The sequence below is a fragment of the Schistocerca serialis genome, chromosome 9 (assembly GCF_023864345.2).
Source record: "Schistocerca serialis cubense isolate TAMUIC-IGC-003099 chromosome 9, iqSchSeri2.2, whole genome shotgun sequence".
Classification (NCBI taxonomy): domain Eukaryota; kingdom Metazoa; phylum Arthropoda; class Insecta; order Orthoptera; family Acrididae; genus Schistocerca; species Schistocerca serialis.
This window is the reverse complement of record NC_064646.1, coordinates 477,813,412-477,830,506: the sequence shown is the minus strand read 5'-3', so window position 1 is coordinate 477,830,506 and position 17,095 is coordinate 477,813,412. Positions and strand designations below refer to the sequence as shown.

General features: G+C 37.9%; 1 protein-coding gene across 1 annotated transcript in view; it reads right to left on the bottom strand.

The window, feature by feature from the left end:
- Positions 1-17,095, bottom strand: part of LOC126419723 (protein qui-1) — a 918,484-nt gene that overhangs the window by 65,868 nt on the left and 835,521 nt on the right. Inside the window, exons 21-22 of the mRNA XM_050086903.1 lie at positions 16,092-16,254; positions 465-663 (exon numbers count right to left, since the gene is read on the bottom strand). Of these exons, the coding sequence (XP_049942860.1) occupies positions 465-663; positions 16,092-16,254 (362 nt within the window). The remainder of the gene's footprint in view (positions 1-464; positions 664-16,091; positions 16,255-17,095) is intronic.

The following is a 17,095-nucleotide window of genomic DNA, read 5'->3' as shown; positions in this document are numbered from 1 at the left end:
ACACTATAGCTACAGAATTTATTAGAATGTTTTGAGGAACCTTACATCAACATGAGGTTGCTTGTGTGGCCTACCACAACACCTGACTTCAATGAAATCCAGCAAATCTAGGATGCCACTGAGTGAAACGTCCAAGCTCTGAGGTCCCATCTCCAATGAAACCCAGGGCTGTGGGCAGCCAGTTGCCTGTCAGCTCTTCTACACTTTGGTGTCTCCACATCATGACTTGCTGCTGCCATCAATGGGCTGTAAGTGGGCGCTATAGGTACTCTAATTCATCGCTCAAGACTTCATTGTTTCAAAAGGCAGTCTTGGTATATTTGGATTCTGAGCTGGTTAATGATTGCAAAGCAGTTCTGTTTTACAAGGCAACATTGTTTTTCAAACTAGTATCTAAAAAGTTGTAATAATATATAAATTATGTTTGCTATGAAAATAATTTATAACACATTATATTTGCTTACCAGACACTGCCAGGCTGCCATCTCCTGATACTTTCACCGTAGTTACACAACCCAAATGTCCACTGAGGATATGAATGTCATTGCCTGTGTTAATATCCCAGACAATGAGATTTGAATCACGAGATCCCGAGACAACAAGGGATTTGTTTAAAATGGATACAGCAACACATGTTACGTGGTCACTATGACCTACAAGAACCTGAAAAAGCATGAAAAATACTATCAGTCATTAATTGCATCTCAAAAAACTTAGTGTCAGAAATTATTTTCTATTATTGATACATTGAAAAACCATATTATTCACTCACAGTTAACATAATTTAATTAAAAAAGCAATGTGATAGTTTACTATTCCGTGCAATTTTATAATGATTAGACAAGAAAAGGTTTTTGCAGACACACTGCATGAAAGTTACATGTGTCCATGGATGCAATTAAAATAAGTCAATGTATTCAGTAGCTAAGCTCACAGACAATGCACGACTGCTCTTGCAGCACTCATGTTACAGGAGCATATGGAGGAAGGAATGGGGGACAGACAGTGGATATGTTTACTGTTGGTTTATACACTGTATAACTATGTGCAACAACTATTGGAGAGTAATGTTATGATGGATGTGTATGGAAATCTAAGAAAGTCTGGGATGTGCCCTGCTCCTCTTGCAATGCAATGAATGAGCCACTGAGATACACAGCCATATGCAACAAACGGATAAAAATTAATTTGACCTATTCTCTGACTTCACAGGGCACTGTGGAAGAGTTTGAGTGTGCCATTGCTAAAATACATTGTGATTAGGAATAGTATGCCATAAATTCTCTACAGTCTGGCCAGATTCTCGTGATGAAAATTTCTTCTCCAGACAGATGCTTTTGGGCTATGTGTTCATGCATCATCATCAATCAGCAGTCTCTGTTAAGAAATCAAGGGGTATCAAATGAGAAGAAATATCAGGGGAAAACATGCTGTAATCCAAAAAGGAACAAATATGGCTTCTATAATATCTTTAGGCAAGAACAAAGAGCTACACAAAATAAGTCAAAATAATCTTAGTAACATTAAAAATAAAAGCTTTCAGAGAAGATGTACCTGAAGTTAGCATGCTATTGAAACTATAAAAACCTATGACAGATTAACTCACAGGTATTTAATAAGACAATAATATTTGGTACCTTCTGTTTTTCGTGTGTGTGTGTGTGTGTGTGTGTGTGTGTGTGTGTGTGTGTGTGTGTGTGTGTGCACACATAAGAAATTACTGGGTATCCAAATGAAATACATTGACATGTTAACCAAAAGGGCCCACTTCTGCCTGCTTTTTATAGATAAGGCACTATGCTGATCTGGAGATGGAACTGCTAGCTTATTTTGCACACCTACAGTCCATACTATCTTACAGCATACTCTTCTATCGCAATAAAGCTAATGTCCTCACTGTGAGCACTTTGAAGCAATCACTACTGCCACTGAAGCATTGGCACATGGTGCTCAAGAAGGCGGTGGCCATGTCTTACGTGCAGTGACCACATTGTGTAGTGCCTCGAGAATTTCGGAGCAAATTCTAGTGGCTCTCGTAATTCCACTGTCTCGAACACACACTATTTTAGAGATAAGTGTGGTAAAGTAGAACTGTGTCTACTGCCCCACAATTACGTGCGTATGGGATGGACGTGTATCGGATGGACGATCGGTGTGAGGAGGTAGTCACCGAGCAGGCCTAAGAACTTACATGTCCCGTAAATGGAGTAAACGCATCATACTCTGTGAAATGTGTGAACATTTGAAGGTTGTTGAAAGAAAAGAAGAGACTTTTATTCATTCATTCTCTTTTTTACTGCTGCAAAGTCGGGTCAGTCGCCTTGTTAAACTCGGAGAGATTTATAGAGTGTATGTATAGGAACATTATTGTAATAGCATCTGTCAGACTGGAAGGTGTCGAGCTTACAGGAAATGTTTAGTGTATGAAAACAGTTATGTGTTATGAAGTATAGTGAGACTGAATTCAAAGTATTCTTGAGTGTACCAAGTTATTTAAAAGTATAGAAATTCCTCCAGAGTAGCATATATTCTTCGGAGAAGAAGCTGGGCAGAATATCGCAGCCGACTATCCTGAAAGAAGATCGGTGAAGTAACTCCAAGTAAGTTCGACAGCTAAGGCGGAGTGAGTCTTGCGCACCAGTACCACACTGCAACCCTTAATCAGTGGAAACTGCCAGAGTTGTATGAATGCACAGCACAACAACCCTGGTCTCTGGCCACTGAGGCCAGACTGTGAGCAGCTGTGCTTGGTGGGAAAAGCACTCTGTGGGTGGTGGAGGTATGGAGGGGGCTGGGGCAGATTGGGAGAGGGTGTCAGGCTCCTTGTGGGAGCATGGAGGGACATGGTTGGGCTACTAAGTGCAGTTGGGAAGTTTGATAGGGATAGGGGGAGAGCAGAAGAGGAGAGCAGTAGAGGAGCGGAAAAAGACTAGTAGGTGAATTGGTGGAATAGAAGGCTGTGTAGTGCCAGAATGGGAGCAGGGAAGGGGATAGGTGGGAGAAGGACAGGGACTAACGCAGGTTGAGGCTAGGAAGATTACAGGAACATAGGACATATTGTAGGGAGAGTTGTTCCCAATTCAGAAATGGTGGTGTTGGTAGGACGGAAGGCTGTGAAGCAGTCCTTAAATGATGTACACTGTGTTGGGCAGCGTGCTGAGCAACTGGGTGGTCCAGCTGTCTCTTGGTCTCAAGTTTGTCGGTGGCCATTTGTGTGGACAGACAGCTTGTTGGTTGTTATGCTCATGTAGAAAGTAGCACCGTGGTTGCAGCTCAATCTGTAGATTACATAAGTGGTTTCACTGGTAGCGCTATCTTTGATGCGATAGGTGGTGCCTGTGGTCAGACTGGAGTAGGTGGGAGGACGTATGGGACAGGTCTTGCATCTAGATCTATTGCAGGGTTATGAGCCATGAGGAATGGCGTTGGGAGTGGGGATTAAGTAGGAATGGACAAGATATTGTATAGGTTTGGTGGGGAGTGGAATACCACTGTGGGAGGGGTGCGAGAGATAGTGCATTGGATATTTCTCATTTGAGGGCACAATGAGAGTAGTTGACTCCCTGTAGGAGAAAGTCATTCAGCTGCTTCAGCCTTGTGTGTTACCGAGCCACATAGGAGTGCTCATTTTTGGCCTGATGGAGGAACTTTGGGAGGTGTGGGGGACTGGAGGGACAAGGCAAGGTAGATATGTTTCTATACAAGATTTGGAGGATAATTTTGGTCTGTGAAGGCCTCAGAAAGAGCCTTGGTTATTTGGAGAGACTGCTTGTCACTACAGTTGTGACAGCCGTGGGTGGCTATGCTGTACGGAAGGGACACCTTAATATGGAATGGACGGCAGCTGTCGAAGCGGAGGTGTTACTGATACTTGGTAGTTTTGATATAGATGGAGGTACTGATGTAGACATCTTTGAGTAGGCAGTGTAATACCACAACTCCTTTAGGGATCCTGTGTCCTATTCCAGTCTCATCCCCACTCTCCCAAAGAGGCCATATATTTAATATTACTAATTTACACTAATTTAAACTGCTGCTTTGACTTAGTATTTTCTGGTTATCTGGATTCGAATACACTGAAGATTTTTTGTGCAGCAAGTTAGTAATTTACGCTAATTTAAGCTGTTGTTTTGACATTGTTTATGTTGGGCCTCATAAGTGTATAAAATGAAGGAAACATGTTGGATTAAAAGCTAATGTACCATCACAATTTGCACACAATACAAACTACCGGCACATGGTAGGAATAAAATTGATTTTGTAATTATGGAGTTTCTAGTCATCGAGAGACAGCTATTTTTACACTTTGTTAGATCATAAATTATTTGTATTATGATGATTTTTCAGTCAGGATCAATCATGGTCATTTCTAATTAGTGTTAGTTACAGCTATACAGAAAATGTAAAATTTTACTCATACAAAATTTAATTAATTGAATCTAAGCCTTTCATTCAATAAAACTGATTGCTCTGTTCAACTGTAAATAATAGGATAACTCTCCTTTTAGTTAATGAAATAATATGTGCAAATTAACAAAATATGTTGTTGGCAATGATAAAACATGTAATTTATAGTCTTAATAGGAACAGATTCTTTCCTGTCTTTGTATGAAATTATTCACTGTTATTCTATGTAATTTTCTGTGTGATTTTGGAAGACATATGTAAAAACTTTAATTGTTAAATGTGCAAATTTAATATTTAAAAATAACAGTAATTGTTTAAAATCACACCCTGGATTACACAAGATATGTATTATTTTACTGGTGGAGGATATCTGTAATACAATGTGGTATATCATCATTATTTATCTTGTGTTAAGCAATGACACACAACCCAAACTTCACCCGCAAAACATTTTTGCCACATTATATTGCAATATGGTGAAAGGAGCTGGAATGTGTATAAAACTGAATTGTATGCTGCTGGTTATTAAGTTTCAGGTGAAATATACTGTGTCATATACCAGTATTGGGACGTGAATGGAAACTAGGATCTGTATGGAAAAAGTGGACATGTGAGAATATCAATGGACCACCGCCAACAACCAGCAGCATGGACTGTCAAATGAGTACCAAAACATTATTTATGTAACAGACTAGTGAAATTGTATGCTTAAGTCAGGCAAAAATAATTGCATGACATACTTTGAAAATATTATAGGGAAGATAGTTTTTGGAAGTGGTTTTTTTTTCCTTCAAGTTGTGTAAAATCAGTTAAAAGCACTATATTTTCAGTATGTGGCCAAGACGTAACCACAACAAGATTGGGTTGGCTTCTGCATGCATTGACTCCAAATCTAAACATTCAGAGCCAAGAGAATTCATCAAGTACTATAATTTCACCTTTCCATGAGTTTCAACAATCGGAAGACATACTACAAAAATTTAATAAGTTACTAGATAGTAAACTAGATGGTAAACTGTCTGGAATAAATTTTAGAAAAATAGACAATATTCTCACAAAAGTGGACCAGGAACTAGAAACAGGGAAGATGTTAATAAGGTAAGTAGACAAATAAACAGTATAAATGAAAGAGTAGACTATGTAGAATCTGAAGTGGGTGTTCGAATATCTTTGCTGTTATTGAATTACAGCTAGCTAACAAATGTGTTGACGTAATTAATGAACAAGTAAAAAGAACAGAAAACATTGCCATTGATGAACTCAACAGGTGAAACTGAAACTGAAAATAAATTCACTGACAAGAAACTAAAATTCTATACTTGTTTCAGAACAAATTTCTTGAGTAAACAGCATAGTGAATGAAGTGTCAAATAAGCTTCAAACAGTCAACTCTTAAGTTGAAAATCCAGAGACTAATATGTTTATTAGTATATAGAGTGCTAATAACATGTTTCAAAACAACTGCAATAACATTATTATGAAAATTTTCCTGGGTAATTTTAAACTACACACTGTCAATTACTTGTACCAGAGCAAGGACAGTATGAAAATGAAATTTGCTAGACAATATTTAGATGGAGAAGCATGTTAATCCAGAAATGGCATTTGCAGAGTTTGAAAAATTATTTCCAAACTAATTTTGGTGAGCAAGTAAGCAGGTGTGAATAAACTCAGAATGTTTGAATGGAGGTAGATTTTGCGTAGGAGATATGAAAATGTGAAAATTTTGTGAAAAGTAGCTAGGACTTTAGCACACTTAGATAAACCACTTGACAAATTAATCCAAATTGACACGCTGAAGTGGCGTTTACCTGGACATGTTCAGTGGAGTCTTGTTTATGGACCAGACGACACTATTGAGGAATTTCTGAAATACATAGATAAATTAGATTGTGCTTGCGAGAACAATTTTCAGAATGGGGATTCACCATAACAACACCAGAATAACAACAATAGGAACAATATTAACAGAGATGACGGTAACAGAAGTAATAATAATTTTGGTAACAACTATCACAACCAGAGTAATAATAATAATAGGAATGAGCAGGGCAGTGGTAATCAAAGAAGAAATGGCTGAATTATGTTTATGTGCTTGCTGACACAAGTTCTAGTACTTTTGATAGTGATTTTGATGTGGAGATGTGTAATTGAAGTTGAAGTTCACATAGGTGCAGATGATGTTGCTTATGAGTATTTTGAGACTATTGACACTGATGTTGTATTTCATGATGAATTAGATGGTATGGTTTATGTGGACTAGACAAAGATATGAGTGATAGAACAGTAGGATATGATGATTTGGAATCAGAAAGACAGGTACATGAAAATCAGTTGATACCCATCGAGGTCACTGAGGTATTATAGAGTTGTTACAACAAGGAGGATCAAGGTAAGGTAATTAGTGATACGATACTGAAAGTATTGGAAGAGAATGAGGAGTCTGCAGGAAAAGGCGATTACCCTGATAGTATTAAACACACACACACACTGTAGTTGTAAGCTGCCTTTAAGTACTTTAGAACCTAAGTTAGGAAATGAGGTTCAAGTAAATTGGCAGAAGAGGATGGAAGTAATAAGCATGAAATATTTGGTAGTCCATATATTGCAATATCTATAGGCAACTGGAGGAGAGTTTGTTTATTGGACACTGGTAGCCCGGTAAGTGGTGTGTCTGGTAAATTAAGAGATAGATTAAAGAATACTGAACAGTATACTGAATTTCCAATTACTGGCATTAAAATAAAAGGAGTTGCTGGTAAACTTAGTAAATTAATCAGTAGGCAAGCATTAATTTCATTTACTGTCAGTAATGTATTTGAACAAGGATGCCTGGTAATAACTGACCTGAATGAACATATGTTGTTAGGGATGGATTGGATACTGAAAGTTAAAGTTAGGTTTGATTGATTAAATATGAAGTTAGATTTTATTGATCCAAAATCTGGTGTTCATGGTGAAACCAGTTATACATAATGTTTGATGAGAGTTGTAGCAATAATTGTAGTACTTGATGATAGAAATTATTTAGATGAAGATAATGAGTATTTTGATGACCAGGTGGTTAGTGAAGATTTTTATCAATTAGTATTGGACAAAGTTAATTTAGCAGACGATTTAAGTAGCAATGAAAAGAGTGAATTGAAGGGATTCCTGTTGGAATATAATAGCGTTTTCAGTGAGAAGCCAGGCAGGGTAAAAGATTACATGTGTAAGTTAAAACTGAGACCACATGAATCATTTTTCATTGGAGTACCTATTTATAAGGGGAAGGTTGTTGAAAATGCGTTGGAGAAATTGCAGAGTTGGGGAGTAATAGAAAGGAGTAGCAGTCAGTACACCAATCCCATGGTTGCAGTAGCTAAGAAAGATGGTGGGGTTAGAACAGTACTTGACTTTCAACATTTAAATTCAATTCAGTTTATTATTATCCATTTTATCATATACACGATATATGAATTGTCATATAGAAAGAAAGAGAGAGAGCACGATTTATTTTTTTTAACAATCATGGGAAATAACATTTTGTTAGTTACACTTTACATATTTTGTCTTCATTTTACATGAAAGATGAGAAAAAAAAATTACAAGGTTTATAAAAAGAAAAATCCTTTAAGGGGAATAACATTTTCTTAATTACACTTTAACATTTTTCTTAATTAAACTTAACATATTTTGTCTTCTATTTACTAGCAAGTTGGAAAAAAACGAAGGATTATGCAGAAAAATCAAAAGATGTGCACTATCTGTTTGGATAGCAAAGAAATTCATCAACATTACAGAAACTGACCTAATAGTAGCCTCTTTAGTTCTTTTTTAAATATATATAAGTTTTGTATGCTTTTTATTTCTTTTGATAAGGAAGTGAACATTATTTTGGGTAGATACATCACACTATTTTGGTACAGGGATTTTGAATGTATGTTTCTATGGAAATTGTGCTTGTTTCTGGTCTGATAGTTGTGTACTTCACTGTTTAGAGAAGAGAATTCTTGATTTTACTTTAGGAAACATAGTGATTCATAGATGAATAAACTAGGGAGGGTCAAAATTTTCAACTCCTTAAAAGAGTCCTCTACAAGGATCTCTGTAGGCAAACACCCTTCAGAATACGAATAGCTCTCTTTTGGAGCTTAAAACAACTTTTTGCGAAACCTGTATTCCCCCAAAATATAATACCATATCTTAGATTACTATGAATGTAAGAGTACTAGACAAATAGTACTGTTTAAAAATTGCAGTTTTCTTTAAGTTTTCTTAATATATAACAGTATTTACTAAGTTATTTATTCACTTGTTCAACATGTTTTTCCATCTCAAGTTATTGTCCAGCCATGCACCTAAAAAATTTGTAAAAGAAGTTTGTTCTATCAGACATTTTCCCACCTCTAATCTTATGTTATTTTTTACTTTGTTCCTTATGTGCCTAAAGTTCATCCAAGTGGTTTTTTGTCATTTATTATTAAGTAATTGTCCTTGAACCATTCAGCTGCCTCATTCATTGCTGAAGCTATTTTTTCTTGTAGGTCATCTTCACTAACTCCCTTAATAAAAAGGCTTGTATCATCTGCGAAAAGTACTGATTCTGCTCTTGTTAGATGGTTAGGAAAATCATTAATAAAAACTAAGAAGAGCAGAGGGCCTATAACAGAACTGTGGAGTACACCACAGTTGACTTTCAGATATGTTGAGTAATATTTTGTGCCATTATGTATTATTTCAAGACTTTGATATCTGTTACACAGATACAATTGAAACCAGCTGTATGCTTTTTCACGTACTCCATAGCAATACAGTTTCTCTAGCAAAACATCATGGCTGATGAAGTCAAATGCCTTGGATACATCTAACAATATTCCACAGTTTAAGTCCTCATTATCCATTGCAGTTAAAACATTCCAAGAAGTGATATACAGCTGTTTCTGTAAACATGTTTTTCCTGAATCATTCTGGGCATTGGTTAGAATTTTGCATTTGTTTAGGAAACTCAACAGTCTCTCGTACATAGTCCTCTCAATTACTTTAGCAAAACCTGAAAGTTGTGACAATGATCTATAATTTTGTATGGTATATGGAAAGTCTTTTTCATAAAGTGGCTTTACTATTGATTTTTAAATTCAGAAGGGAATTCACCAGTTTTAAATGATGTATTAATAATATCAACCAGTTCAATTGTTATTTTGTATGCACTATATTTTATGACCTTATCAGGAATACCATCACGTCCACAGGGCATTTTATTTTTCAGCTTATCAATTGCATTTCTTACTTCTGATTGCGTAACTGGGTACAAAAACATTGATTTTTCATTTGCTGCAACTTTTGACTTACTACCTTTTGAGTTCCCCAGGTTCTTGATAAAATTTTGAGTACTGTTAATGTAGTAGTCATTGAACATATTGGCAACACATCAAGGGTCTCCAACAACTTTTCCTCCCTTTTTTATGATATGATTATCGTTTGTCACTTTGGATTTACCGTTGCTATGGTTTATGACCTTCCAAACTGATTTGGTTTTATTGCTGCCTTTTCTGATAATTAAATCATTTTTCAGTTTTTTTGGTGCATGAATAACTCTTCTGTAGCATCTAAGAAATGGTTTTAAAGCTGCATTATGCTTTGAATGCCAACTCAGATTACTAAGAGTACCTGCAGATTTCTTAACTCCTGCAGTTAACCATGAATTAGATTTGAGAGGGATTTTTACTTTTTTGAGGGGGAAAGCAGCGTCAAATAAATTTTTGGAAAAGGAAACAGACCATTCAGAGTCAATGGAGGAATTGTTGTATAAATTTTATGATGCAAATTATTTTACAAGGTTGGATTTGATGTCAGGATTTCATTAGATTACTTTAGAACCCAATTCTAGGCAATATACTGCATTTTTGTATGATGGGAAAAGTTTTCAATACTGTGTAGTACCTTTTGGATTAAACTTATCAGTTTCTGAATTTATCAGGGCTTTGGATTTAGTTTTGGGAAGTGGGTTACTTTCAAAATTAATCATTTATGTGGATGACATTCTGGTAATGGAAATTCTGAAAGCAATTGCAATAAAATTCAGGCAAGGGGGTGGGGGTATGACATTAAAATTGGAAAAATGTAAATTTGGAATAAAAAAGGTGACATTTCTTGGGCACACTATTAATAAGGAAGAAATTCTGCTTGATAAAGACAAATTGTTGGCCATTGCTGATTTCCCCAAACCGAGATCAAAGAAGGAACTTCGGTCATTTTATGGTCTATGCAATTTCTACAGGAAATACATTAGGACACAAGCTTTAAATGCTCCATGTCTTCTTGTGCTTTTGAAAAAGAACAGTATTTGGGAATGGACTGACAAATGTCAAGCAGCATTTGATGAGATTAAAAGACAGCTTGTCAATAGGGAAATCTTACATAGATCAGACTTAACTTTACCATTTTGTATTATGATAGATGGATGTGATTATGGCTTAGGAGTTTGTTCATTTCAGCAGAAGGAAGTTGAGGGAGAGACCACACACTATGCTATTAGTTTTGACAGTAGAATCTTACAAAAACATGAAAAAGTTGTACAGTCACTGAGAAGGAACTTTTAGCCATTGTTCGAGGGTTTAAAAATTTCAAAATTATTTAATTGGGCACACAGTCATTGTATACGCAGACCATAAAGCTTCATGCTACGTTCAGGAGTGCAATCTATATCACAGTAGGATTAGCAGGTGGGCAGCTTTTTTACAGCAATTTGGCTATTCAGTCCAAATTGTGAGAATCTGTAGACAACTGAAACATAATCAAAATCAGGATGAAACATGGAAACATGTTCAAAAGCTTCGTAGGTAAGAAAGGATGCGATAACAGTATTACCAAGTGTTTAAAGGAATTTTATTCAGGACAAGTAATCCCAATTTGGATAAGTGGGAGGTTTGTTGGCCTAGACAATATACTGACACTTTGATTAACTATGTAGAGTTACAAGTACTGTAGATCCATAAAGTGTATTCAAAAGATACAGAAAATGTATACTTTTATAACATCTTCAGGAGGGTTAGGAAGTGTTTGAGTTCTTTTTATCGATGCCAGACAGTAAAAGTTACCAACCAGAAGCATAAAGGTTTTGTACAGAGCATAATTCCACTAGGTAAGAAGTAAGTCAGAACTGGTGGGAGGTGACTTATTTGGTCAACTTCCCCACACTAAAAAAGGCTACACATATTTGTTGTTACTGTTGACCTGTTTTCAAAACTATTAAAGCTGTACCCTTCTATAAGAAAGAAAGTTGTTCATTGTTTTACTAATGACTATTTTAGAAATGTTGCTTGACTGTCAGATAATGGAAGTCAGTTCACATCTCATATATGGAAGGAATTGATTAATAATGAGAACATTAAGCACATTTTAATAACTGTGTATTCTCCACCATGCAATCCTATGGAGAGGTATATGAGGGAAATTGGTAGGTTGTGCAGAACATACTGTTCCAACGATCATAAGAATTGGTACACTTATGTAAGTCAGTTTGAAGACATTCTAAATAGTTTGCAACATACTACAACTGGATTTACACCATATGAAGTTCATTTTAATCAGAAACCTGCTAATTTACTAGATGAATTGATTGAGTTTCCATCTTGTACAGAGTTAACTGCTAATGAGAGGGAATAGGTGGTGAAGAAAAATATGGAGGCATATCATATTCAGAGGAAGAAGAAGCATGACAAAAATCTTAAAGTTACACAGTTGTAACCTCATGTTGACTAAAAGTTATGAAAAGTCAAAAGCAGTTAACAAAGAAACAAAAAAGATCTTCCATATATACATTGAACCATACAAAGGTCTTAAAGATACCACATCCAAATGCATTTAAGATAATTTATCCAAAGTGATGCAAGCTATTTGGTTTAAGAAACATCACACAGCTGAAGCCATATGTTCATATTTGATCAACTCTCAGGGGGGTCCACTCTCAGTGTGTATCATGTGTCTGGCAAGCACAAGGGCCCCAGCTAATATAGTATCTGCTTCAGTACCATTATACATCAGTACTACATTCACACACATATTCATACACATTTCTATCCTTTGAATTTATGCTGACTTTGATTATCTATTTGATTCATGATATTGGCATCTGATGATGTGAGGTACGATAATTTGCTTAATACTCACTACTTTGAGGATATTTTTTGAGGTTTAATTTGATCAATCCTCAGCGGTACACTCTCTGTGTGTACCATGTGTCTGGCAAACACAAGGGCCTCAGCCAATGTTTTTAGATATATTTTTCCCACGTGGAATGTTTGCCTACATTCCACGTGGGAAAAATATATCTAAAAACAAAGATGATGTAACTTACCAAATGAAAGTGTTGGTATGTTGATAGACACACAAACACACACACAAAATTCGAGTGTTCGCAACCTAAGGTTGCTTCATCAGGAAAGAGGGAAGGAGAGGGAGAGACGAAAGGATGTGGGTTTTAAGGGAGAGGGTATGGAGCCATTCCAATCCCGGGAGTGGAAAGACTTACCTTAGGGGGAGAAAAGGACAGGTATACACTCGCACACACACAAATTTCCATCTGCACATATTACAGACACAAGCAGACATTGTAAAGGCAAAGAGTTTGGGCAGAGATGTCAGTCGAGGTGGAAGTACAGAGGCAAAGATATTGTTGAATGACAGGTGAGGTATGAGCGGCAGCAACTTGAAATCAGGGGAGGTCGAGGCCTGGTGGGTAACAGCAAGAGAGGATATATTGAAGGGCGAGTTCCCATCTCCGGAGTTCTGATAGGTTGGTGTTAGTGGGAAATATCCAGATAACCCGGATGGTGTAACACTGTGTCAAGATGTGCTGGCCGTGCACCAAGGCATGTTTAGCCACAGGGTGATCCTCATTACCAACAAACACTGTCTGCCTGTGTCCATTCATGCGAATGGACAGTTTGTTGCTGGTCATTCCCACATAGAAAGCTTTACAGTGTAGGCAGGTTAGTTGGTAAATGACGTGGGTGCTTTCACACGTGGCTCTGCCGTTGATCGTGTACACCTTCCAGGTTACAGGACTGGATTAGGTGGTGGTGGGAGGGTGCATGGGACCGGTTTTGCACTGGGGGCAGTTACAAGGGTAGGAGCCAGAGGGTAGGGAAGGTGGTTTGGGGATTTCATAGGGATGAACCAAGAGGTTACGAAGGTTAGGTGGATGGCGGAAAGACACTCTTGGAGGAGTGGGGAGGATTTCATGAAGGATGGATCTCATTTCAGGGCAGGATTTGAGGAAGTCGTATCCCTGCTGGAGAGCCACATTCAGAGTCTGATCCAGTCCCGGAAAGTATCCTGTCACAAGTGGGGCACTTTTGGGGTTCTTCTGTGGGAGTTTCTGGGTTTGAGGGGATGAGGAAGTGGCTCTGGTTATTTGCTTCTGTACCAGGTCGGGAGGGTAGTTGCAGGATGGGAAAGCTGTTTTCAGGTTGTTGGTGTAATGGTTCAGGGTCCATGAATAGGTTGGCATAGTATGGTACCATGCGGGTGCCCGTAGCTGTACCATGGTTTTGTTTGTAAGTGACACCTTCAAAGGTGAGGTACTTGTGGGTGAGGACAAAGTTGGCCATGGTGACCAGGAAGTTGATTGTGTGCAGGCTTAGTCCTTTGGGTGTTGGGAAAGATAGTATTTGATAGCAGCAAGGACATGGGCATTAGGGATGTTAGTGAGGAGGGAGGTGGCATCAATAGAGATGAGTAGGGTGCCATGTGGTAAAGGAATAGGAACTGTGGAGAGTCAGTGCAGAAAATGGTTGGCATCTTTTATATAGCAGAGTAGGTTACAGGTGATAAGCTGAAGGAACTGGTTCACAAGAGCAGAAATTCTCTCAGTGGGGGCGCATTAACCAGCCAAAGTTGGGTATCCTGGGTGATTGAGTTCATGTAAGAGGTAGGAGTATTGAGAGAGGCAGGAAGAGGGGAGGTAGACTAAGCTGAGAGGTTCTGGGATGGGTCTAAGAATTTGAGGAGAGATGGGAGATACTGTTAGACTTCTGGAATGGGGTCACTGTGGCAGGTTTGTAGGTGGATGAATCTGAAAGCTGGCAGAGTCCTTCTGTCAGGTAAACCCTGAGGTTGAAAATCACAGTGCTGGTGCCTTTGTCAGCAGATATGATTTTAAGGCCAGGATATGGTTTTAGATGGTGAATTACCATTGTTTCTGCAGATGTTAAATTATCCTCCATGGCACAGAATTTGGGGAATGATGACGAGGCAAGGTTTGAGGTTAAGAAATTCTGGAATTTTAACAGAAGGTGATTAGGGGACAGAGGGGGTGGATCACAGTTGGATGGAGGAGTGACCTTAGTCAGGAGAACGTGAGGAGGCCTTCTACAAGTCCAGCATGGCTCAATTTGGGAGTGGGGCAAAAGGATTGATACACCTGTGGGACTAAGGTTTTTGGTAGAAAGGTAACTACGCAGGACTGGAGAAAATGAATCACAATCTCTGACAGGGTTTTGACTACCTCTTGATGTACACTGAAATGAGGAATATCCTACAGACTACACTTCCTACTACTCCCACAGTGGTATTCCACCATGTGTCGAACCTACACAATATCCTTGTCTATCCATACTCCACCCATGCTCCCAACCCCTTGCCTCATTGCTCATATCTCTGCAACAGAGAGTGTGTTTTCTGTGTACTCTAGCTCATAAAAGGGTAGCTCCGAAAGATAGCAAGTTTTATTTCTTTTTGTATTTGCCTACTTACAACTCAACAGTTCTACTTTTTGTTGAGTGGTATCAAACCAAAAGTACTTGCATATGTAAGTCTGATAGGAACTGGGGCTTGAACCATCAAATTTGCTATGAATTTAGCTATCATGATAGACAGCAACATAATGATGGCAGCATCACTAAAATGCTAAAGTCATTAGGGGTGAGAGTGTTACGTCGAAACCTCATGACGCTTCCAAAGCTGACATAGTAAGAAACAAATAAATGTTTTATGCACAGTTAACAATGGGAGAAGTTTAATACTTAGAATGAATCTTCTTGTTTCTATTACTTTCAGAAAAAAATTCTATAATAAATGGATTTTGTTTTCGAAACTTATTCAAGTTATCCTGAAGCTGTGTGTAAGTGTTTCCATATAAGTATTGTACCGGACTGTTACAATTTTTTCAATAATTGTTCAGCATAGCACAGAGATATGGGCTGTTTGTGTTTTTATATACTGATTAATCCTTCTTGTTTACCACTAATGGTTACAGTGTTATTGAATGGTCAGCATTGTTTAATACTCACCTGTTACTTCAGTGTTTGGTAGGTGTTTATGTCATCATGCTCGTGACTGAGAGGTAACTGAATTAGACTGTATGGAGCTAATTCCTTCCTTTTAAGTCTGTCCCTCCCTTATTCTGTACCCAGAAAAGATTTCTCATACAGATGACATAAGTGTATCTGTAGCTAACACTTTGTAATGTTAACTATCCATAGCTGTACACTCACTGCCATAATTCCAAATCTTAAAGTACTACATATGAAGCATTGAAGAATATTGTTAAACATCTGCTAGCTATTTATTTACACATCTGCTGAATATTAGACAATGACTGTGAAATGAAAAACAAGAACAGTAATGGGTAACATGCACCATACAGCTCTCTTCTTTGGATTGAAATGTGCGAGTAGCAATTTATTCCATAAGAGAAATACCTGTGCTAGTTTGCCTCCTGCAACCTGCCACACTTTCAGTGACATGTCTCTTGAGCCTGTTATCACGTACTGAGAATCCATCGTTAGGACAAAACAGGTAATCTCTTCACTGTGAGAGACTGTGTAACGCTCATCTTCTCTGTTTACAGCCCATATTCGTAAACTGAAAGAAAATTTTAAAAAAAGGTTAATAAAATGCAAATTCACACATTTGTGAGCCATGATAATTACAAATTAAAACTGTGTGCCAGTCTGATACTCGAATTTGGGACCTTGGCCTTTCACAGGCAACTTCTCTACTGACTGAGCTACCTAGGCCTGAGTCACGAGTGTTCCTCACAGCTTTACTTCCGCCAGTACCTTGTCTTACTTTCCGAACTTCTCAGAAACTCTCTTGTGAACCTTTCAAGACTAGTACTCCTGGAAAAAATGATATGTGAAGACATGGTTTAGGCCACATCCTGGGGGATATTTCCAGAATGAACTTTTCACTCTGCAGAGAGTGTGCACTGATATGAAAGTTCCTGGTAGATTAAAACCGTGTGCCGGACTGAGGCTCAAATTTGAGTTTGAGTCTCGGTCCAGCACAGAGTATTAATCTGCCAGGAGGTTTCATATCAGTGTACACTCCACTGCAGAGTGAACATTTCATTCTGGTAACATCCCCCAGGTTGTGGCTAAACCATATCTCTGCAGTATCCTTTCTTAGAGATTCAGTGAAGTTTGGAAGGTAGGAGACGAGATACTGGCAGAAGTAAAGCTGTGAGTGCAAATCGTGAGTCATGATTGGGTAGCTCAGTCAGCAAAGCACTTGCCCGTGAAAAGCAAAAATCCTGCACTCTGGAGCAGAGTGAAAATGTCATTCTCTACCTCATGCTAATTACAGACTGGTATTCAGGAAATCAAGGACATTACATTTAGAAATTTCCTTAAGTACCATGGTATTGTATTGTACTGTAAGGAACTGGGGACCTAGAACCAGCAGAGAGGCTTCATCTCCGCCA